At 39.7% G+C, this 25272-nt stretch overlaps 1 protein-coding gene across 12 annotated transcripts in view; it reads right to left on the reverse strand.

Annotated features, from left to right (window-relative positions):
* Window positions 1-284: 284 nt before the first annotated feature.
* The window catches only part of Grik1 (glutamate ionotropic receptor kainate type subunit 1), a 385263-nt gene continuing 360275 nt past the window's right edge, over window positions 285-25272 (reverse strand). For 4 of the 12 annotated variants that reach the window (XM_075959390.1, XM_075959437.1, XM_075959420.1 and 1 more), the window contains 3 exons: window positions 16091-16341; window positions 1199-1285; window positions 451-744 (listed from right to left, as the gene is read on the reverse strand). In XM_075959390.1, the coding sequence (XP_075815505.1) occupies window positions 589-744; window positions 1199-1285; window positions 16091-16341 (494 nt within the window). In that variant the 3' untranslated portion in view covers window positions 451-588. Of the gene's footprint in view, window positions 745-1198; window positions 1286-13081; window positions 14775-16090; window positions 16342-25272 lie in introns of those variants that run through there. The other 8 variants (XM_075959398.1, XM_075959428.1, XM_075959406.1 and 5 more) reach the window with 7 other exon arrangements.

Genomic DNA, 25272 nt, shown 5'->3' on the forward strand with positions numbered 1-25272 from the left:
TTCCCTTAAAAAAAATCATTTCTTTATAATATGCTTACTAATTTTCAAGCGGTATTTATTTAAATCATGTATAAAATTAGACTTTAGAACACAAAGATGAATGGCTTTCCCTTCTATAGTAAGCAGGTAACTTCTCTAAACTAAAACAGCTATATAAACTCAGCCCAGATGACTGTGTTTCTTAACATATAACTCAGAGCAGCAAATTCTATAGCTAGTGATACTCAACAGCCAGTGCTGGGAGTGAGGGGAAAATTGGGGACAAACCGAGGCTCAAACTTGTTATGAAAAACAAAGTCCACGTGTTTATTATTATTTAGAAAGCACACATAGCAATATATTGGGGGAAAAGAGAAAATGCAAAATAAGTGTGCATACAAATTCATCTGAAAAGAATCAGTTTTACTTCTGAATAATATCTATGTGAGCTTAAAAATTGTGCATTTCTTCTCCCTCTATCCATGATTGGAGTTACGGATAGAGGTATGTGAAAACACGTCTCTTTCTTGTCAAAAATCCTCCCTCCACGTATGTGCACTGGGAACGGCCTTCTCCTCCTTGGACGGTGCCTACACGTGTGTTCTCGGATCATGCCACAGTCTCTTTTCTCTGAGTCCGTCTCTGATGACAAGTAAGGATACTTGTGAAGGAAGATTTGCCCTTAGTTCTTGACTTTTTCTTTAATTTTTTCTGATTCTTGAGTGAGATTCCCAGCTCCTCCATGATGGCATTGAAAGAGAGACACTAGAGATCACAGAATAAGGAGTGTCAGGGTCCTGGAACCACGACCAGCCTGCACTGACTTGTATTTCTTGCCTACCATTTGATGGACGTAAGTTACTTTTTTTTAAGGCAGGTCCATAACTAAAGGCCAGCTCCCATCACCACCTCCTCCACCCACTGGCCGTCTCTCCTTTATACTTAAGGAAACTGAGGCAGGAAGTTAGCTCAGCAGACTATATTCTACTCACAATCATACCAGTTCAGAAATGATAGTCTTTCCCAGTTCAGAAAACAAAACAAAAAACAAAGCAAAACAACCCCCCCACAACTCAAAGCTCTCAAATTGACAACTTACCTTTGCTGAGACAGCAAAATAGAGTTAAATTAAGGCATTTCCCCCACTGAGATGATCCAAACATTGATAGAGTTATCAAGGCATACGACACTTCAGTAATGCTATAGAAAGTGAACAAACCTTCTCTACACCAAGGCTTTCTTTTTTGCTCCCATGAAACCTTACTTTGTTCCTAAAATAAAATCTAAGTCTTGATGACTTTCCTTTCTGATAAAAAAAAGAAAAAAAAACAATTTTAAATTGTATATTTTCTCCAAAAAATCCAGAGATTCTGGCAGCAGCAATGTCACAGCTGGGGTTGAAATGGAAAATAATGGCATTGAACTGCACAGCAAAAATAATGATACCACACAATGGAAGATGGAAGAGTGGCAGAACAATGTTATGTATATGCAGAAAAATATATATAGATACATATCTCCATTACAATATGCTATGCCTATTTGCATGCACACCATATCAACAGCCAACACAACATAATTTGTTGTCATTTCTTCTATCCAAGATAAGCTCTTTGGACACATTCCTGCCTTCAGGGATCTACAGCTTTCCTTTTTGATGAGGTTACTATGAAAATGTTCTCTAGTGAGATAAGGCTGCCCGGAAGGTCAAAAACTGCAGGATCCACTTATATGAAGTATTTGAAATTTTCCAACTTGCAGAAACACAAAGTGGAGCGGTCATAGCATGGCCAGGGGCTGGCGAGGGGGAATGGGATGGTTGCTATTCGCTAGGTATAAAGTGTCTGCTAGCAGAAGGAATCATTTCTGATTTCTGGATGACCCTTTAAATGGAAGGACAAGAGGAAGGAACACAAGGAGTGTCAAAGATTTTATAGACATTATTATATAAAGACCTTATTCCACTCATTTAGTCGATGATCGCAAATTATTATCAGGGACACTAAGTTAAAACAGAAAGGAAGTACTGTCTGGTGCTGCCTCCCTCCGTTTATAAGGACGGCTGACCCTCAAGTGACTCCACCGGAAATCATCTATGTCTGGATCTTTTTTAAATCACTCTAAGTGTTTTGTGAACTTTTCCTTGTGAAATCATCTTACAAAATTATAGTCTTGGTTTTATTTTAACTCTCATGGATTTAAATTTAACTATTCATGCCATTTTGAATTTAAACAGTAAAAACGAACTAAAAAATGTAGCTTCCATGAGAAAAAGAGTGAAGAAAATGTTGGTTGATGCTGCTTTCCTTATTTTGTGGAGAGAGATGGCAATAGACTTTTATCGTGACATTCAATTATGATTTTATTTAAAAGCCCATCCTCTTGCCAATTTTAGACGCCTTAAAATACAATAACTCTTATTTTCTGATCAACCCTAAGTGCTCACTCCCTGACTTCATTATGAGACTGAGCACACCTCACTCTGTTAGTGATATTGGTCCCTTTGTCTTTGGTCACAGGCTTTTTGACTCTCACTTTGTCTCCGATTGTCTAAAAAGAAAATGGCAAGCTTTGGAGCTGACCTTTCTGTTTCCAAATTTTTGATGTAGCCACAAGGAAAGATGACCTTTAAGGTCCCCTTCGGCCTGAGCACAAATAAACGATAGTCCTTCTCATCCACAAGAAATGAACCGAACCAGTGAAGGTCATAGCTCAGCCCAGGCGCCATGTCAAGGCATTAGATTTTCACCGTGTATAATCTCAGAATCTACACTGGCTTCTATATTTCTGTTTCTGCATTTGGGATTTTAGCAGCTTCTCCCTATTAATAGTGCTGTGGAAATGTAATTTATTAAAGTGAGGGTTTGAATTTCTAGGTGCTGCTTTTGACAGGAAGTATTAAGCATTCAGCTAACCACCTTTCTCTAGCAGCACTGTGGTTGCAGTCAGAGAATCCTAGGAGTTGTCTTCCACTGCTGTGTGGTATGGAGATGCTGCTATAGTCCTGGCCCTAGGCTTGTTTATCATTGGTAGACGGTGCTCACATTTTAAGCATAGCTCTAAATGGTCATGATTTATAGTTTATAATTGGCGACTAGCATCAGAATGCTGGGATTGAAACTTAGTTAGGCTGTCAAGATATTTTCTTTTTTACTCAATTCCCTTGTTTGTAAAATGACACTACAGTGGAATCTGTCCCAGAGATTGGATGAAAATTCAGTAAATTCAGTGAGCTGGTGTGTACATGCATGTGCGGCGTGTGTGGTGCATGTGTGTGTGCATGTGTGTGTATGTGTGCATGCATCAGTACGTGTGTGCATGTGGTGTGTGTCCTAGAGAGAGAGAGGGAAAGAAAGAGAGAGAAAGAGGGAGGAAGGGAGGGAGGGAGGGAGAGACAGAGACAGAGACAGACAGAGAGAGAGAGAGAGAGAGAGAGAGAGAGAGAGAGAATAATGCAATGCCTGACACATTGTAAATAGGTTTCTTACAGTACCATTGTATCACTGCAGTGCAGACATTTCAGCTCTGCCGGCACTGACTAATTCACGGTTTGCAGAGGACACAATGAAAAAGCGGATGCTTCTCTGAGTCGAGCCATCGTATACCCTCCCATGGAACAATTCCGTTTGGTTATTTAGACCATGTTTTAGTTAAAGTAGATTCTGTGTATATTTAAACCAGAACATTTCAGTATCTCTTATCATGATTTCTTTAATATCTGTTATCATGATCCCTTTCTAATTCATAGCATGTCTTGGTGCTTATGTGAAAACGACATTGAAGGAAGACTACGTGCTTAGATGTGACAGGTATGAAGTACAGTAGCTTGCTGTTTAAGACCACACTCTGACAGGTTTCTGTGACGGAAGGCTGCAAGAAACTCCATTTGCAAATGAACTTGAAACAAAATTATGTTATTTGTGCTGTTCTTGTCAGTGTTCAGAGATAAAGTGAGGTGTGTGTGTGTGTGTTTGTGTGTGTGTTTGTGTGTGTGATTTCTCTTTTAGAGGAGAGGAAACTGAGCAACAAATTATTCTAGCTGAGACCCAGATAGTTCATCTTAAGTTGCAGCTCTCCTGGTTTTTTAAAGGGAGAATAACACGCTTGAGGATTTGATCTCCCAAGTACGTTTCTCTTTCTTGCTTCTCCTGCTTCAAGCATTTCTCCCACACCCCCTTCTAATTTCTCTTGCCTTCCCTTTTGGAGAATTTCTTTTAATAGTTGCTGACTTCACGGTGCCTCCTTTAGATTAGCCCCAGATGTTTGATTTCACGGTCCTAGTGTGAGCCTGGTGCAAATATATAATCTTTCCCTGTAGCTTTAATGGTCTTATTGCAGATGTTGTTTGGAAGGGGTGGGACTTGGTGATCTGGCTCTTCCTTATTGGTAGAGCACTAACATGAAGCCCGAGGGTCAATATCCAGGACTGTGTAACACAAATCACTTTTTATGTTCGTCTTGTTTTGCTTCGCAAATAAACTATGTTAGAATCCTCACCCCCCAGAAATGATCCAGAAGATATGTTCCCCACAATGTGTCAAAGAAAGTTCGGAACTCATGCACCTTCCCTCACACCAGAGAGACTGAACGTTGGTCATATTATTAGTTTCCAGAGCAGTGGTAACAGGTCTGCTTGTGCCTGAGAGCTAGCGAGGGAGCTGATTCTCATCCACACTGGATATGCTGGGGTAGAGGAAATGTAAGCCCTGAAAAGCCGTTTCACAGTTTGGCTACTGACCCTGACTCTCTCTCTGGACCCAGAGATCCTTTGTGTGGACCATTTCCCCGTGTCTTCTATGATGCTTTGAATGGGCCCCTCAGAGGTAATTAATGTACAGCTCTGGGCTTTTCTTCCTGTGGCATGTACACCCAACCAGTGTGTTCTTCTTACTCCTTGGCAGCACGTTTCACCACCTCTTGGTCCTCCCTTTCCTCCTTGTTCATGAAAGGAGAAACTGGAACCAAGATCATCACTTCCTCAGATGCTAGATTTCCGGTTCCTCACCTTCGGAAATTCATTCCCTAGTATTCTCAGTTTTCCTGTCTAGGCCATCAAACTATAAACCTGAATGTGCAGTGCATACAGGGCCGCTCAACATCCTGTGAAGCCAAATGACCTTCTTTCTGGTTTATCTTTTTTTGAAAGGGTGACAATAGATTTTGCTATCATGATAAATACATTGTGCAACAGAATTCTTAATACAAGTGAAATTTGAAGGTTCAAAGAAATTATGCACATAAGTTACCAGCCAGGGCTGTGAAACCTGTAAATCAGGTAGATGGGGGCAAGTATCTTCATTCTGTTTTAACAGTAGGGGTGATTTCATGGGAGCTCTTGAGAGTGTAACCCTGAGGCAATGAGAATTTTTGTATTTATTCATGTGTTCCTTACCCATGTCTATGAATCCCAACATTTTCCCCACTTCTCAAGTTACACTGTGAGTTTTGTAAGCACTGTCCTGGAGTCACGGATGCTAGGTGTACACAGAGAATACAGATCGTTACATTCTTAAAGACATTTTGTGGAGCTATTGGAGGGTACTCTAGTCTCTGACCCTATTAGTTAGAATAGCTGTGCGTTTGTAAGAATGGGGAAAACCAAGTGATCTGCACTGTAGAAGGCTGATATTAGAAATCCAGTTCCTAGCTTTAAGGACACAGAGAATGGTCCATGAAAGTACAGTTGTTTTGTGTCTGTTTTCAAAGGATTGTCGTTCAACCTGGGGATGAGGGAAACTGGTCCTAGAAACTGGGAGTAATTGGGAATGAGCCCCTTACCTCTCTCTCCCCACCATGCTTGAGTCAGAGATCCATGGCCACTGACAGGCACTTTGGGCCAAAAAGGACCTTCCTTGTCCCAGAGAGGCCAAAAAAGCAATAAGTACAGAGAGAAGGGTGAAGGATGACCTACTTCAGCCCTGTGACTAGAGCTAAGACATTGCATGCAGTGGGAATGAGTTTCATGCAGACCCGGTATGCACTCATCAGCAACTCTCTTTGTTTGAAAGTGGCAGGGATGTGGACTTGTTCCCCAATATAAGCTACTAATGGAAACTTTCTTGTCTTTGGAAGCAGTGTCAGATGTCGAAATAGCTGGTTCCTCATCCCCTTAGCTTCTCTCTTGCTTCTAACACTGAGACAATCTCACAGTGATTGTCTCATGAGGAGGACTGGATCTATTTTACTGTTTTACTTTAAGCTTTTCACAGAAGAGGTAGGGCCATAAAAATACATTTCCAGAAGTTTTTTTCCTTCTCATTAGAGTGCCTGGCTCCACCCTTGACCTAGAAGTGGGGTTTCAATTGTTCATAATTTTTATTCATGGTGTCTTCAGTTTTTAAGCACTAGCTTATGTTCATTATAATCAATATGCATTTTATGATGTAAACTAACTTGTTAGAAAGTTACATTTTAAAATGCGATTCTGCTTAAAAAAGAAACAACAAACAAACAAAAAATCCACAACAGAACAGAAATTCAGCTATTTCACTATTGCACCTTGTCAGATCAAGAAAATTCACTTTTGATTGGAAATGTTTTCTTTTGTTTAATGAATCAGCTACCACAGGTCTTAGGTAGATTTCTGTACAACTCTTACCACTTACTGGGCTCTTTGTTTCCCTCACCCACCCCTACGACTTCTCTTTCTGAAGGCCATCTGCAATTAAGAGAGGAGTCTGGAGGGCTGGAGAGCTACTGTTCTGTGAACTCTATCTGTCTCTTTGACTTTCACTTGTGTGGCATCTATTAGTTCACGAATATCCATCTGTCTCTGCTAAGTCACCTGAGAAGCCCATGGTTCCTATGGTCTCCTGGTGGTCTGTGTACGCATCTGTTCATTTAACCTCAATTTTACCACCCTGCTACGATTCTCTCTATCCTTCCATAGCCTTTGTTTTTCTGAGAAAAGGCATGGGGATATATATATATACATGTATATATATATATATATATATACATGTATATATATATATATTGTTTTTGGTGTGAGTTTGAGCAAGACTTTTTGGAGGCCTCCATAGGCTCATTACCTAATACTGTTTTTCCTGTCATTCAAGAGACAGGTGGAAGATTTCTGTACAACTCTTAGCACTTACTGGGCTCTTTGGTGAAGTGAATGAAGGTATTTCTTTCACTGTTCCCTTACACCTCTTTTGAGATTTCCACTTGCTGTCCTGTGCTGACTTGGGGTGGACTCTGAACTGGTCTTAGAAATTCAAGTGGCGTCTAAGCGTTTGTGGTTTCCCTCAGTGCTCTCCTTCTGCCCTAGTGGTGGAGACCAGGTAAGGGAAGGGGAATGAGAAGGAAAACAGCACTGTCTGTATTACCTCAGTCTCTAGAGTTGGATTCCTTGCTACTTACAAACTATTTCAATTGGGACCATTGATTTATTAAATGAAACATCTGGATTCTGCAGCTAAAAGTCATGTATTCTGAGAGCACTGCTGTGTCACAAATTTGAAAAGTCAGTTTGGTCCTCAAATGCTGCAAGTTTGACTCCCCTCTAACTTGATAAAGCAAATATGGAAAACAAATACATGCCACCCACTCTGACTTCCTTTCCCAGCATTCTTAGATAGGTTCTGCTTTCAGACTTGGGCCTGACTATGTAACCAGTTCAGTTTATTTCTGCTTTCCCAATTTGTGTGCAATTAATTATATGCTTCCAAGAACTTTCTATGTACATGCCTCCTTGCTGTCTGTCTGTCTCTCTCTGTGTGTATGTGTGTGTCTGTGTGTGTGTGTGTGTGTGTGTGTGTGTGTATGTGGTTAATTTAATCTGTAGGTTCATCCAAATTGAGAATGATCCCACTTCTGCAATAATCACTGTTTGGCACAATTTACACATGATTGACTGTGTGGGCATCCCCTCACCCCTTTGCTGTATTGGTTGATTGGATTATTTTCTCTATCCACAGGAGGCCTATCTTTGAAGTACTGACAGGGCAATGCAATCCTGCTTATCATGCTAAAAATTTAATGTGTTCATCAGACACACAGTCATCTTAAAACATGTACATGTATTTTATTTTTATACCACTTTGTTATCTTATTTCCTTTATTTTTCTAGTATATTTAAAAACCATTGTGGTGATATGGTAACCTCAAATTCCATCTTTTAAAGTTGAAGAAACAGAGGTCGGAGGAAGCAAATTCACTTGCTCAGAGTCCCAGGGCCATTTAACAGCAGTGTGGAGGACTGAATTATTTTTCAAGATCCTGTCTATTGGGTCACACAGGACTTTTAGAGTTGGGCTTTTAAGAAGAATTATTTGTATTTTGATGCAGCATTTCTATATGAATACTAAATGTCTCCTCAATGCTCTGATGCTTGGTTTTCTAGGCAAAGGCAGTCTTCCCACCAATACAAAAAGAACAGGCTTCTGCATTATTATTATTTCTTTTTAAATTTTCGAGACAGGGTTTCTCCGTAGCTTTTGGTTCCTGTCCTGGAACTAGCTCTTGTAGACCAGGTTGGCCTCGAACTCACAGAGATCCGCCTGCCTCTGCCTCCCAAGTGCTGGGAATAAGGCGTGCGCCACCACTGCCCAGCCTGCATTATTTGTTAAATAAATTAATCAAGCCAAAGATTTAAAACAAACAAAACAAAACAAAAAACTGGAGCTGCAGATATTTCTAAGTGCCTAGAAACATGCCAGGCTTGGGAAGACTTCTTGTGTATGGGAGTTTCTTAGTCCCTATTATTGTAAATGACTCAAGAATCAGATCAGGGAAGACTTATGTTCAGAAGCTGATAATTTTATATATGAATGTTTTAAGTTTGAAAATGTCATTCAGTTTAAGTATTGGGAAGAAAGACTATTCTGGTTCAGTTTCCTGCACTGTCTTGTTTTGGGAAGCACAATAACTGCACCCCATCCCTTTGGTCTTCGTTATTAATTTTGCTGTGTGTACCTTGTGCTCATTACTGGGCAGTTTATGTCAGTAGTTGAATGCAGCCTGACATTAGTGATGTTCAGGGTCGGTGAGGTGTTGAACCAGGCAGTTGTGCAAATGCGGTAATGACTTGCTTTTTCCAGAATGCTCTAATAATGATAAATAGAGATTCTTTGAAATTTTAAGGAAAGATCTTCTTGTTCATATTACCAGTTTCTATGAAAGGCATTTTGAAAGCTGAATAGCTTTAAACCCTGTAATCTGGACATGAAATTCCACGGATGTGAGAAGCTCTGTGAGATTGTTCCTACAAGTGCCCTGTATGTCAGCAGCCCGCAGAGGTGCTTTACTCTCCACTGGGGTTAATTAATGGTGGGCAGAAGGCAGTACAGAAAGCATACATCCTTTTCTCTTGCTTTTCCATGTTGTTCAGGCTTACTAGCAAATCGACCTTGTAGGATAAACGCCATGTTCTTGGAAATTAATTGGAATTCATTGTGGTATTGCATTGTAGCTCATAGAGTATAATATAATGCTTCTCAAATATAGTGAGGATTTTTGGAAGTGATTTTCCTTGGATAAGTTTATAAGAATAAAAATCCAGTTGATTTTCGTGTTTCTCACGCATTTTTGCTGAAAAATGTTAAAATTGATTTATAATTTTAGTCTGGTACAGCAAAGTACAATGTGAAGCTTTATTTTTTTCTTCCTTGGATTAGGTGATTGACATATTTATGAAGAAAAAATTAACATAATGTTTTTTATTATTGTTGATGTCTTTGTTCAATCTTTAATATCCTTCTATCTGACTTTAAAAATAAAACTCACAACCTGCTACTGTTTTACAACAGGTCATGATTACCATTCAACTTGACAAAACTGTTACGTTCATGGTAGTTTTTAATAAAAACCCGTCTGTGCCAAGTGCTTTAAAGTAAAACAACTATACTCAGAATTATTGAAAAAATAATTCATGTAAGAAAAGCTATTTAAAAATTCCTAGTATTCAAGATAGTTCAAGACTCATGAATACGACCCAATTTTGGAGAAAATCAATACATCCAAACTAACTTTAATGGAAACTAATACATACAATGAATTTTGACTATCCTTTTCCAGGCTTTATTGAGCATCCGGATTCCTGGTTGTGTCTACCAAAGTGAACATGTGGAGCTTGAGGACAGGAAATGTGAATCACCCCCCAGATGATTGTGATTTACACTAAAGTCTCTGAACTAATGATGTAAATACAGTCTGATGGGTTTTGTTCTAAATTTCACTTGAAATGCAATGGACCCTGCAGAGGTCAATGTGATCTTTGCAGTTATTTCCATGGCAACAAGAACTGGTTGTCTGAAGGACTGATAAAAGAAATATAGAAAAATGTATGAAGGCCCAAAGCAGCAACAAACTACTTACTTCATAATTTTGAATAGGGATAGCTCTATGTTTTACAAGCAAATGTAGAGATTATGAGTTGAATATCATAAAGTTTCTGTCTCTAAGGATATGCAATTTCTTCTTTGAGTATTCACATAAAGGGACCATTGAATATCAGATGCTAAATATATAAACTCCCTCTCTTTTAGGATTAGTGGCTCTATTTTTAGCCTGAGTCAATTCATAAAAATCAATGATTTATTAGGTCCAATTATATCCGCAAACTAGTGTTTAGATTACTGAATCTTAACTCTTTTTGACTATTAGAATCAATTGAGCATCTCAAATGATAACAATTGCCTTGCCCTAACTTCAGACTAATTAAAGCAGACAATCTGGAGAGAGGGCTCAGAGTTGCTACTATATGCATCTTAATATCTTACCTATTCAGACCCTTTTCTTGAATAGAGTAACTTTATTATATTTTTAACATGTGTGCAGGGAAAACTGGATAGAATTTATATATTTTCATTTGTATTCCTATTTTCTAAATCTGGGTTTATTTTAACATGATGAATTTATTTTTCTTACTGCTTATGTGACCAGAGAGATATTTAATTTTTCTATAGGGTGCAATATTTGTTGTACAGCATTTATTATCAAGACTTTATAAGTGGCCTTTTTTGCTATGTCATGATTAGACTTCATTTAATTCTCATGGTGTATATAGTAATAGAATCATATTGAATGATGTGGCATTCCTTTCTGTATGTTGTGAATATGTTTTATTACCATTGGTTAATAAAGAAGTTGTCTTGGTCTATGGCAGGGAAGAATATAGCCAGGCAGGAAATCTGAACAGAGATATATAGAGAGAGTAGGTGGAGTCAAGGAGACGCTATATAGCTGCTGAAGGAGAAGGATGATAGAAACGTACCAGTAAGCCACAGCCTCATGGCCATACACAGGTTAATAGACATGGGTTAATTTAAGATATAAGTGCTAACTAGGAATATGCTTGAGTCATTGGCCAAATAGTGTTGTAATTAATATAGTTTCTGTGTGACTATTTGAGTCAGAGCAGCCGGAAAACAAAAGAACCGTCTCTGTTTATACTCTGATGGAGGTGGGTCTTGTATCTATTTGTTGCTTTCAGTGGTTAATTAATAAAGAAACTGCTTGGCCCTCTGATAGGGTAGAATTTAGATAGGCAGAGTAAACAGAACAGAATGCTGGGAGAAAGAAGCTGAGTCAGGGAGTCGCCATGATTCTCCCACCGAACATAGAAACAGGTTAAGATCTTCCCTGGTAAGCCACCTCGTGGGCTACACAGATTATTAGAAATGGGTTAGATAGATATGTAAGAGCTAGCCAATAAGAGGCTGGAACTAATGGGCCAGGCAGCGTTTAAAAGAATACAGTTTCCGTGTAATTATTTTGGGTAAAACTAGCCGGGTGGTGGGATGGAGCACTCCGCTGTGGAGCTGGGCAGGAATGCAGCCCACTGCTCCATAGTTCAACAATACTCTAATTTAAAATTAAGGAAATTGAAGCTTAGAGAAGTTGAAACTTGATCCAAATGTTGCTTAATTGTTGAATGGTTTATAAAACACACACAATATAAAGTGTCTTCCACATCATCATGGGTATTGATATTATTGATATATCATCACTGATATCAATCACATATCACTGATATTGCCATACTTGTGTTGCCTAGAGGGTCATCTGGGTCACACTGGTCTTTCCAAGTGTTTTATAGAAAATACACTATGACTTAAGAGCTTGAGAGATAGTGAGAAGTTGAAAATTCTCTGTCCATGACAACACTAAAATGCCACCTGGCAAGGAAATGTAGAGTGTGGTTCCTTTTGGGTTGTTTAACCATGAAAACATCATTAATGAGGCACTTTCCAGTGGTACCTGTTCTCAGAAATACTCCGAAGCAACCTTGTATTCTAGAAACGATTTCCTAGTGGGGGATGTTAGGCACTGAAGCTAGGACATACTTAGTAAGTGGCCTACACTACAGTGATGACACATATGGCTGTGTTTGAACCTAAGTTTGGGTAATTTATAAAATTCTCTTTTAATTTTAATGTCATAGCTCAAGGTTTAGGACTCTAATAGCTGTTATTTATGATAATAAAGCTGAATTAAAATTTCTAAAGATCAAATGTAATGTTGTATAGGCAAACATTTTGAAAACCATAAAATACTGAGTAAATAACAGAATTAGATAGTATAGTCAAAAACAATATCAAAATATTGTTTGTTTGTTTATTTGTTTGTTTGTTTGTTTGTTTTTGAGACAAAGTCTCATATAGTTCAGGCATCCCTCAAACTTAGTACATAGTAAAGGACAATCTTGAATTTCTAATCCTTCTCTTTCTATTTCTTGAGTGCTGGGATTACAGATTTGTGACAGCACACATAGTTTTGTGCATGATTGGGACTGGAGAGTCCTACCCCAGAGCTTCGTGCATATCAGGCAAGCATTACATCAGCCAAGCTATATTCCAAGCTCTCCTATTATTAACTTTTGAAGGAAATTAGTTCTTTATTCATCTCTGAAACACATTTTAAGGATGAGCTGTTCTGAAAGGTGAGTTTTGCTAGTTATCACCATCTGACTTTTCTTTATCATCAGTGGCTCAGAAACTTTGTATCCACATGGGTATATTAAATAGTTCTTGGGAAATAAATATAAGCAATTTGTGGATTCTGTATGCTGAATCAGTAAGTCATGAAACTAAGAAGCATGGAGCCTTTATCCCACCTGATTCTATTGACTGTGAGAATAAAAATCCTGATCAGTGACACACAGATTTTTTTCTACTTTAATAACAGTAAATACATAGTAATATAATTTTTATGTATTTTCATAAGAGATCATTTATTTAAAGAAATAGTCGGAGACAGAATCAGTGCAGGAGTCAAATTTTCTGATCATGCTTTACTGAGGAAATATAAGATTGATTAGAAAGAGTTGTGACTAAAATGGTCATGCAACGTGGCTGCCCAGATGCCAAACAATTCCTCTCTAGAACATATTCCTGGGCTGGGATATATTCCTGGGGATCACTTGATATGACAAGGAGTAATTTCCCGGTAGAGAACAAAGTCCAACTGATCCCATATTGAGAGGAGGTGAAAGACAGTTCCATTCCCCCACTCTCTGAGAAGGGTGAGTGAACTCTGAGCAAGCAGCAGACATTCCTTGTCACACCAAATTAAGCCTGCCATTGGCTTCTATGTCACCAAGCTGAGTTAGTGTGGGGATTCTTCACAGCACTTTGAATGCAGGTAGAAAATAAATCTGCAGAGATCCGCAGCTAATGCATATGGAAATTCTCCCCCTTCCCCTTCTCCACAGCACAGTTGGACTGCATTAATAATGGCTATGGGCCCAGGGAAATGAATGTAAATTTGGCAAGGCTCAGAAAAGTTGGCTCCAAGAAGCGCTACTCTATCTTAGGTGAACAAGAAGGGAATGCAACAGTGTGGTGTGAGAGAATGTTCATGGTTGCAAAGTGTGAGTGTGGGTGAGCAGAAAACAGAAGATGCCATGAATTAGTTCATACTTAGGACTCTGCTTGGCTCTCCAAAGAAATATACATAATTTGAAAGCAAATGAGGTCCTTAGTGGCTCTACACCTATAGATGACAGCTAACTATTGTGTGAAAACCTGATGTTGCTGAGTTTCTGTCGAGAAATCATTTTGCCTATACCTCAATCCCCGAGTGAATCTCAGATGAGATAATCCCCCTTGCATCCAAGTTCAATCATTATTCTTTCAGAGATGATCCCTGAATCTTTAAGAGCCATGATATTAAGTTTTGAGTAAATAATACATTTAAAACCTTGGGATCAATTTAATTAAAAATTAACAATGTTATAGAGTTACTTGTATACTTATTGAGAAGACATGGCTAAAGGGAAGTTGAAATATATAAGTCTAGAGAACACATGAGACAGGAAGAGGAGGGGAAAGTTCACAAAGATGAAAAGAAGTGCACACAGAATTAGCATTTTCCTGTGATTTTCCCTGTTGTGTCTCAATTTTTGTTTATAAAGAAAGGGTTATTTTTACTTTTAATGCATAAAGAAAACAGAAAGACAAGAGTTTTGGATAGAATAGATTTTTGTATATACATGCATCCAGGAGTCTATATTCTCCTAAAACCCTGTATCAGTATCTAGTACACTTTTTTCCCGAGACCCAAGTGGAGTGCCTGGAGTAGTGTATGTATATTTTGTTAGTGTAAAGGGAAAGTACATGATGGCTATTTCTGCCTAGTAGACTCAGGCACAAGCAACACTCATTACAAACAGTTCTACTGGGAACACCTTTGGAAAAACTCAGTTATACAGTATGGACTGAGGATTGTGTCCGAATCCCCTTTTCCTCTCGTAATAATTTGCCACATTCTACGTCTGTAGATAAAGTAGTTCCGGAAGTGGAGTTGGTCGGATGGGTTTGTTTACACTGCAGTCCATAAAAGAAACAAAAAGCCTTGCATGCAAAAGAAATGAGAAAAAAATACAGAAAGTGAATAAATGAAAAGCAAGAATGAATGTTTAAATGAAAAATTAAATAAAATGAAGCCAGCAGTTATGAAGCAGCACATTACAGCATAATATATACAAGCGTTTATTTTTCAAATTAGTAGCATAAAACAAGACACCTCAAGAGCGGATTGAAAGTTAGGGCAGATCAGTCTATTCTACCTATCACCTCAAGACAGTTTTCAAGAATGAGGTCCAGGAAAGGGGTGACCCATAGCCTCATAACTGCTTTTTAATTTTGGGGAGGGTTTCCATAGAGAAAGAAGGTTATAGCAAATTATGCCCAGTGTCACGCAGGCAAAACACAGTTTTCACATCAAGAAAGTGGCTCTAGTATCGGTTATTAATCAAAACCAGCCACACAATTTTCAAGACTCTGTGCGAAATGGACATCTGAAGTCCTACCTTGAAAATTATTAAGAGTTTCATAATATTGGTAGTATAGCATTAAACAAGCTGTTTGTTAATAGCTCTTAGCTCTGAAATTCTAGTGGTATCTTTAGATTAAACTACTGGATTAATATAGTACAATGTCCTAAAGCTGTGTATTTTATTTATTTTAGTGGGGAATTATTTTAAATCATAGTCATTGTGGGTTTTCCCCCAAAGCATTAAGGTTCCCTGTGTGAATGCCTTTAAAAAATAAAATAAGTAAAATGGCTTGACTATTGAAATTGCCCATTATCCTAGATGCAATTTTGAAAAATAAAGTCTCAAATATACTTTTTTGTCATTTTTTGTTATTTATCATATTTCTAGGGAAATTGTATGAATTCTCTTTCTATACATTATATATATTGATGTAAGTAAATGCCCAATTTAAAAAACTGCTTTGTGTTTTTATAGAAGTTGTTTCGCAAGAGCACATGTGCTCAGAATATATACTGAAGGGCTGGGCCCATTGCTCACAAGGGTCTTCTGTAATTTCAGATTTATGCCTCCCTTGCTCTTCCTATAGTTTCTATCTTAAGAGCAAATAACGGTTGAAAAAATGAACTGAGATTTGAATTTCCGCACTGTCATCCCAAATAGTGCTAATTAGATTTAGTATACAGCCTCTTCCTCCTTTCCCTTAATAACTGATAGAGCTGCTGCGCCAGCGGCGCCTGGCAGGGGTTCCATGCTCTTTGCTCTAACTCAGAAACGGCACTTCTGGGCATCTAACTCATTAGACTGTGACAAAGAGGGAACGTATCCTTCACGTTCTCACATTTAAGACAAGTTCAAGGTAAAACTCCCCAGCCTTAGAAAGAGGTGACTCACCTGCTCAGAATCATTGTTCTTCCGTGATTTGTATATAAATTCTCCAATGGCTACAAACACAGAAAGGACAAGTCCCGCAGCCAGAACAATGAAGATGCCCCCAATATTTTCCACTCCCAGAGCACTGGCTTCCTTACTCTCTTCTTCAGGGCAGCCGTTTCCTCGCCACCATTTCTCTTTCATCATGTGCAGCTTCCCTTCTTCTTGTAGTTGAAGAATGGCAATTGTGATTTTATCCCGGTAAGGAGAGCCTGGAAGTTGGGGATGATTTGGATGTTGGTCATCAACGGGATAAGACAATGTCAAGTCATTTGACTATCTTAGTAATGAATACTCCAGAGTGCTGCAAACTTGATGTAAAAATCTATTAGTCAAAGTTGGGAATTTCCAATCTTATATCTTGAAGGCTCTAGTTAGAAGGAGAGGTGACATGTTGAGGTTCACTCTGGCCCAGGGTGTTTTTTTTTTATTCTAAATGAAACATTAAATAGGAATTTTATGACATTCCTGCTTCGGCTGAGTTCTTCACTAAATCCTTATATATGTCATGAGATTTGTTGTTTCAACTCTACCTTTTCCAGCCTTTTGGTGATCTCTTTTTGTGACTGAGTTTTGCTGTTCTTCCATTTATTTTCCTAACTTCATTAGAGTCCCGCTATGGCCATATTTCTGGACAAGGGAAGCTAAAGTGATGGATAACATTTCTAGTCTCATGTCATACCCCTTCCCAACATGCTCTGCTTGCTCTCTTTCCTCAAATACATTGCAACAAGAAAACACTCTCAAGTCACCAGTGACGGAGGAGTCCTGGAGTAGAAGGAATTTGGGTTCTAGGGCTGTTGCATGAAGCAGATCCCTTCTTTTAACCTAGACTGAGCTATGACAATCAAGGAATGTTTACGTGCAAGGCTGTTGTGGAATATTACTTTAAGGTGTGTTACATTTGTTTATGTCTGGAACATTTGTTTAATTATGTAAATATGTGTTGCATTCTTTTATGTTGCATTTGTTTAACTCTGTGAAGCTGTGTTACTTTGCCTCTTTAAAACACATGATGGTCCAATAAAAAACTGAACAGCCAATAGTGAGGCAGGAAAAAGGATAGGTAGGGCTGGCAGGCAGAGAGGATAAATAGAGGAAGAAATCTGAGAAAAGAAAGAGAAGGAGCAAGCGAACCAGGAGATGGGGACAGTTAGGGGCCAGCCACCCAACCTCATACCAGTCAGGGAAGTCACAGAATAAGAGTGAAAGTAAGCTGGAGAGGGAGGGGGAAAGGAGTGGGGGGAGGGGGAAGAAGGGTAGGAGGAGGGGGAGAAGGGTGGGAGGAGGGGGAGGGAAATGGGAGGCTGGGAGGAGGTGGAAACTTGTTTTATTTTTCTCCTTTTCTCAATAAAAAAAAGAGTGAAAGTAAGATTCTGAAAGAAAAGGAAAAAGACAAGAGATGAAAGGCAGATGGGATAATTTAAGTTAATAAAGCTGGCTAGAAACAAGCCGAGCTAAGGCTGGACATTTATAAGAACGAATAAGACTCCATGTGTGATTTATTTGGGAGCTGGGTGGCGACGGGTTCTTCAAAAAAGCCAAGAGTAAAAAGAGTGAAACAATCAACAACATAAGACATTGAAAAATTTCAGGTGTTGTTTACAGTGGTTCATCTGTAGTGATTCGTGTTCCAATCGAGATAAATTACATTCTAAATAATTCTGAGGTGCTATAATAGTCGACGGCAAGAACTTGGTAATATTTATGGTCTGTCGTCTCGTAATTCCATTGAAACTTTAATTATAAAGGAAATTATTATAGAAAGTGCCAAAGTACATATATTGAGACATAGTCTCTTAATTCCTGTGTTAATCAATGCAAAAGAGGTAAAACAAGATTCCTTTACTCGTTTATTCCCCCGGATGGCGACAGTTTTGGTAGTATTTCATCTCCTCAGTAGTAGAAAGCTCCCTTTGCTTACAAAGCTTACAGCCATTCCTGGTGGAGGCAAATTGAAAAGTCAGTTATCTTAAAGGCAAGGAAAAATTTTTTAAAAAATAAAAAAGTCAAGACCATTTGTCAAAGAGATTTAAAGAAATTTAAAATCTGAAGGTGTGTTTAGGAGCCAAAAATCCAAGTCATTTCTCCTCTTTCCTTACATCTCAGCGCTAGTTCTGTGAAAGTGCTTCTGGTTGCCTCCCATCCCTACAGATGACTTATGTCCTATGCCACAGCTAAAGTTCTATAAGCTCAGGCTCAGTATTTTGTCATTTATTTCCTCATAAGCCTTAAAAAAATAATTGTCAGCACTCCAAATCTACTTTAAAGGAGGAGTGGAATACTTTGGAGGGGGTATTGTAGCTTGTCAGTTCAGAGTATGGATTTTTGGCTGAGAAAAATTGATTTTGAAAACAGAGTAAGAGACATCAACTACTTGCTTAAAATTTCCCAGAACAATGGGTAGAGACAAAATTAGCAGCGTTAATATCCCTAGAGTGCACAGGCAAAGGAGAGGCCCTGGAGTGCTTTGCTCTAAGGTACATGGAAGCGCTATGACGAGCGTGAGAGCAATACTCCTGGCCATGGCTGCACAGAAGTCATAGTGATATACGCAGTGGGTGCACAACAAATGCTTGCTGCCCCTCTCCTCCTGCCTTCAGGCTGCGAGACCTAACACATCATGGACAGATGGAGATCCAATCTCTGCTTAATGTCGGTCTCTAAGGAAGGCAATTTCCAGTCTTCCAGGCACCTGTTTAAATCTTAACTGCTCTCACTCTCTTGAAGTTTGATGTTAAATCCCTCAGGAGGCTCATTTCTAGAGCCTCTGTCCTGAGAGTCTCTGAGCAGCAGTTTTCAATTTTAGCTTGTGACTGAGCCAACTTTGCCAATCTTCTATTACAAGAGAGACTTCGGAGTCTCTGGGGACTCAGGACAAGAATAGACGTGGCAGAGACCTTTTCACATCTGCATATTTTTTAGGTTCAATTTTAGCTCCTTCTAAAGTGGTCCTGGTTAACATCAGAACTGACTTCTTGCAAATCTTTTGGGAAAAATAATGTGTGTGTACCCATGGATCTTCCTGAATAGCAACTGATCTTCCTTAAAGTATAAATTCATCACAAAAGCAACATCTCTCAAATGTTTCCAGCAGCTGTATTCCCCGTGGATGAGTTCACTCTGAAGCCCACCATCTGTTCCAATTATTCGCTCATTGTTTTTGCTTTAAAAGCATGACAGGTTTATCACCAGTATGAAAAATTCCTGGAGTGTATTTCTTGTCATCTAGGAAGGGGAGATGGATGCTCTTTAACATTAGCGTTTGTGATAGGTAAAGTTGGCAGGAGAGACTGAATGCGTCTGTTGAGGTCTCTCGGTGTAATAGATATCATACTATGTAAATGTGGACTTTAGACCCGTCACAGAGTCAGCCATCCACGGGTGTGTGTGTGTGTGTGTGTGTGTGTGTGTGTGTGTGTGTGGTGGGGGGTAGATTGCAATCCACAAATCGCCGTATTCACTCAGCAGAGTAGCAGAAAGAATAAGCTCCCACAGTTCCACCCTCACCACCACTATACTGCCAGAAAACTTAGATTTCAAGTATTCCATTCTTTTTTCATTTCATTTTCAGAGTTAAGGATCAAAACCATGGCCTTGCACTTGCTGGGCAAGCAGTCCACCACTGAGTGGAATCCTCAGCCTCTAGGTATTCTTTAAAAGGAACAGCAATTGAAATTCTCATGTTCGCATGCTGCCACTCTCAGAGCGATACCCATTCTATTTCCTACCACACAGAACACCTGGTATCAAAGAGGGGTGCAGAAGGGGTAGGGTAGGTAGGTAAGGTGTGATAGAAGATGGGAGGAGAAAGATTCGGTGTCAGGTAATCCAGCTTATAGGTGGCTGATTTAAGAAACTCTAGTTGCTGCAGTGTGTCACAATCAACCCTGGGCTCCCAGTAGTGCAAAGATTAAAGCAAAGGCATCTATTCCTGGTGTTTTTTTCCCCTCCGACTTGTGTTTCATTTACTAAACCAGTGTGAGGAAGCATAAGGAAATTTTTCTCATCTTCTGTCATGTATATTATCTGAAATGAGATGGCCAAGTGGGGTCAGGGAGATAGGACATTGTTTTAAGGCCAAAATGATCATTATGTCCATCTAGTTGTTGTCTAACAGTCTTCATCAGCTGCCTGAAAACAAGCTGAATGAAGTAAATAAGAGCTTCCCACTTGGAGAACTACCAGGATCACTATCAGAACTATCAGGAAATGTCATGGGAATTAGATGGCCACCCAGTTTTATCCCTTTGTTTGATCCTTTCCCTGTGATAATCACTAACTTTCTTCTTTGAGTCTTCAAGGTAAGCTTCACTTTGGATCTATTGCACCACTGGGATGCTCTCATTGATTAAGCTTTTTTTGCTCCTTGTTTCTGTGTCATATGACCTTTGAGATTCTTGAAGGTGTGCTTCTAATTGCTTATTTCGATTGTTTCTATGTCAGCTTGTCTATTGGTCCAGTTGTCATCTATGTTTATGATATGATATTTTGCTGTGTATGTTTCTGTGTGACACCATTTTTCTTAAAAGAAAAATATGCCGTTTTAAATTGACAATAAATTTTAAACATGCCTCTAATACTGATAATACACTGGTCTATATTATTATTATTGTTAATTATAATCATGATGATACATTTGAAATAATATTTGCCTTTTTCATTTCAAATACTGCTTTCTGGATTTTTATTTATTGATCCAATAGTTATAATATTTTAAAAAGTTGACTTAAAGATACTTTAGATTCTATTTTTTCACTACTTAAGAAACTGTGATGTGGGAGTGTCAATGAATCTGTTGATTTCATTGGTTAAGCAATAAAGAAACTGCTTGGTCTCACAGGTTAAAACATATGTGGGAGGAGTAAACAGAACAGAATGCTGGGAGGAAGAGGAAGTGAGCTCAGAGACGCCATGCTCCTCTCTCCCAGGCAGACATGATTCAGCTCCGACCCAGGATGGACGTAGGCTAGAATCTTCCTGGTAAGCACACCTTGGGGTGCTACATACCTTATTAGATATGGGCTAGTCCAGGTGCGAGAGTTAGCTAAGAAGTGGCTAGATATAATGGGTCAAGCAGTGTTTAAATGAATACAATTTGTATGTTGTTATTTCGGGGCATAAGCTAGCCAGGCGGCCAGGGTGCTGGGGATGCAGCCCCGCCGCTCTTATTACAACAAAACTGACTCTTATTAAAGTCAGAATTTAAGTGTTGCAACAGCTAAGCTTTGAGTGACTATTCATTTTCAGGACTGGTGAAGCTCATCTTTTGGGTGTTTAGCCTGGTGTCAGATCCAATGGTGGTTGTCGTAGTTAGGCTCCCATTGTTGTGCCAAGCACCATGATCAACAGCCACTTGGGGAGAAACTAGTTCACTTCATCTTGCAGCTCATAAAGTCCATCACTGATGGAAGTCGGGCCTTGGAAGCAAGCAGTGAAGTGGAGACTGTCGAAGAGCTGGGCTTACTGGCTTGTTCCCCATGTCTTGCTCAACATGCTTTCTTGCGCCACTCAGAACCACAAGTCCAGGGGTGTGATACCACTCACAGTGGCTTAGGCTCTCCCATACCAGTAATGACTCAAGAAAATGCCATACGGATCTAACCTATAGGACAGGCTGAGGATGAACTTTTCCTTCCTTCCTTCCTTCCTTCCTTCCTTCCTTCCTTCCTTCCTTCCTTCCTTCCTTTGTTTAAATATATTATGTGCGCTGGTGTTTTGTCACAGGTGTTGGGTTCCCTGGAACTAGAGTTACAGATAGTTTCGAGCTGCCATGTACTTGCTGGGAATTGAACCTAGGTCCTCTGGAAGAGCAGCCAGTATTCTTAATCTCTTGCTATCTCTCCAGCCCCGGAAGGCATTTTTTAAATTGAAGTTCTATTTACCAAGATACTCTAACTTGGGCCACATTGACAAAAGTACTAATCATCACAAGGATAAGGGGATGGAAGATGAGCCAATGTTTTGTTGCAGCATGTCTAAAAGGATCCTAAACTTTGGCAAATCGCCTGTTCCCCTGATCAGAGAGGCCATGAGGCCCCACAGGTTGAAGTCTAGATGCTTTGCATTCTTTAAAGAGGACAATCATAACAGGAAAGTCTTCAGTGCTTCCTAGGGAAGTAGCATGGCCAGCAAAACCTTGATCTATGCTGGTATGTAATACTGGCAGAAGGAAACTAAAGGAGCCAACACACTCATCCTATATCCCTAAGAGCACCTCATAAAAAAAGCTAAATTGACCATAGAGGCTAAATTCGTTACCACAAATTAAACTGACCATAGGGGTTTAGATTTATTAAACAAATGGAGGTTAATTTGTTACCACCTCCATGCTCTAAATGCTGGTGGGGAAGTGTAACCAAAGGATAAAATATTCCTAAGCCAATAGTAGTACCACAAGGACTCTCACCCCGAGAGCTTCTTCAGGCGACCTGGTATTTCTACAAACTGCAAAGGCATTTTAAAAAGGTTAAATGTCGTTCAGGTATTCAGCTTTATCCCATTAAAGAAGACACCCAGAACATTACTAGGCAACTGTGCTCCAACTGATCACCTCCAAACTATCTCCTATCTTAATTTCCTCTTGCCCCAAGGGGATGTCTAAAATCCCTAATTCTTTGTCTCATGACACAACAGACTTTCAACATTCTGCTACCTTCTCAAATGTTTAAAACGTGTGTGTGTATGTGTGTGTGACAGGCCTATTTTTCAGTTTTTGTTTTTGTTCATGGATTAGCTTACTTCTCAACTTGATACTGCCTAGAATCTCCTAGGAAGAGGTGCACAAGGAAGCATTGCCTACATTGGGTTTGCCTGTGGGGAGGGAGATCTTAATTAAACTGGTTACATGGGAAGATCTAGACCACTGTTGGGAAGCACTACGCCTATGCAGGGGCCCTTTAACTGTATTAAGAGTGGAGAAACCCAGCTGAACACAAGCAAGCAAGTAAACAGGTCTGCACTCCGGTCTCTCTGTTCTTGACCGTGGACGTGATCAGGTGCTTCCAGCTGTTGCAACTGTGATTGCCTTGCTAGAGTGGACTGTAGCACAAAATTGTGATTGGAATAAACTCTCCTCCCCTGAGCTGCTATTTGTCGGTGCTGTTTTATTATTACAGCAATAGAAATGAAACCGGGACATTGCCCGAAGATGATTCATAAATCTCACTAATCAGATAGCTAAACTAGCCCAAAATTTCAATAATATGGTAATAGTTATTTTTACTTGCATCCGTTTGCCTCAAAACTGCAGAGCCCTAGATTTGTAGATTGTTGTTTAATAAAGAACCTATAGCCCATGTGCTGAAGGTAGAGGCTGTTTTCACTTAACAAATGCAGACAAGTGCAACAAAATCTAAGTGTTATCCAGCGCGGTAGTGATGTTCAGGAGTGCTTATCCCTAGGAGGACTCGACTGTGGGATTTAAAAACCAGTGTCATTTCTTGGTCACCTTGGTTTGAATCATCTGGAGTTGAGCAGTTCCACCTGCTGATAACACTTCTGCAATATTTTAAGCTCTTGTCAACCAAAGATCTATGTCCAATGAGCTATTTGGACCAGCGCCTTCTACCCAAACCATTCCTAAGTAGCTTTGTTTGTTTGTTTGTGGCATCTCATGAAAGTTCAACCAGAATAACAGATGATAAACCAGACCACCTCTTTCTTCTGCTCAGCTCAGAGCAGCCACAAGAAGAGGCATCTAAGGAATCTACTAAGGCCGGTTTGGTTGCTCTTTCTGAGAAGAATGTAGAGTGAAGGCCAGTGGCTCTAGCTAATCAAAATGCAGTGGACAGATGACTCAAATGACCATGGTATGTGCCCACCCCTAGCTGATTTATAGCACACGATTCCTGCACACAAGTCTCAGGGAACATGTGGAGGACAAGGAGCAAAGATTGTAAGAGGCAGGGGACCAACATTTCACTGTAAGTTTTGCCATCTATCTATGACGGGAAAACTGTACCCAGGAAATCTCAAAATGGCTACTAGAACAAGACCTGAGCAATTCAACACTGGTGAGACACTCCAGTGTAGATGAGGCGAATCTCATGAATTTCACCCTAGAATAAGAACTGAAAGCAATGAACAACTGCTCAGAGAATTAGTTTCCCCCAGGGATGAGCTCCCATGTGTAATTCTGTAGTGATCAGTCCTAGAAACATACATGTAGGTAACACTGAACATACTCAACAGGCTGTATTTATATGTATGTATAACAGCAGTGATTAAAGAAGAAGTGGTGAATTCTGGGGGAAGCAGACACAGAAGAGGTAGGAAAGGGAAAAAGAAATGATGCATTTACATTTTTTATGAAATTCTTAAAAATTAAAAGAAGAAAGAAACAAGAAAATGGAGCCTATCTCCTATTACGATCTTTACAAGTATATGGATCCCAGATTGTTCAAGGAATGCTTTAATCTTACTCTCCAGAGCTGCCACCCTGCACTCTGTGACCAGACCCTTTAGCCAGCGCTGCTCTTATCTGAATGGCAGAGACAGCACAATTGGAAATTAGATACACAGTGGCTCACACAAACTTCCCACAACTGTGGTAATCTTCCTTTGAATGGAGCAAATTGAGCACAGAAAACTGGACAAGAGAAGCTTAGCCCCACTGTAAAAGAGTATTCCTCAAATGGAGACCCCAGCCCAATGCCCTACGCTTCTATACTGGTTATCTATCACCCAGGCTGGTGTTCTCTCCAAGCAGACTCAGGTAATATATTCTCCAGTACACTCCAATATACCCAGCAAACTATTCTTACAAAAGAACTAACTGAGGGCCAAGAAGGTAGATACAGCTCCCTGTTGCGGGAGGTCCTCCCACTCCTCCAGCCTATCACCGCTGAGATACCAGCCCCTTGGGGCGTGGTCTCTCTCCCTTTAAAAAAGCGGCCACTTCCCTCTCCTCTCTCTCTTCACTTCCTGCTCCGCCGGCGACTAGACTCCTGGTCGCGTAGAGGGCTGTTGCCTGGGACAGTGATCTGTAAGTTTTTCCCCTTTAAATAAATATCACCCTATTAATCATAATCCCAAATTGCTGTGGCATTGTTTGTGACTTACGCCTTCAGCTCCCTCCTGTAATTGTTCTTCTGAGGATCTAGAGACAACAGTGTCAATAAAGGTAGTTTCTCAGAATATAT

This window comes from Microtus pennsylvanicus, chromosome 1 (genome assembly GCF_037038515.1).
Source record: "Microtus pennsylvanicus isolate mMicPen1 chromosome 1, mMicPen1.hap1, whole genome shotgun sequence".
Classification (NCBI taxonomy): domain Eukaryota; kingdom Metazoa; phylum Chordata; class Mammalia; order Rodentia; family Cricetidae; genus Microtus; species Microtus pennsylvanicus.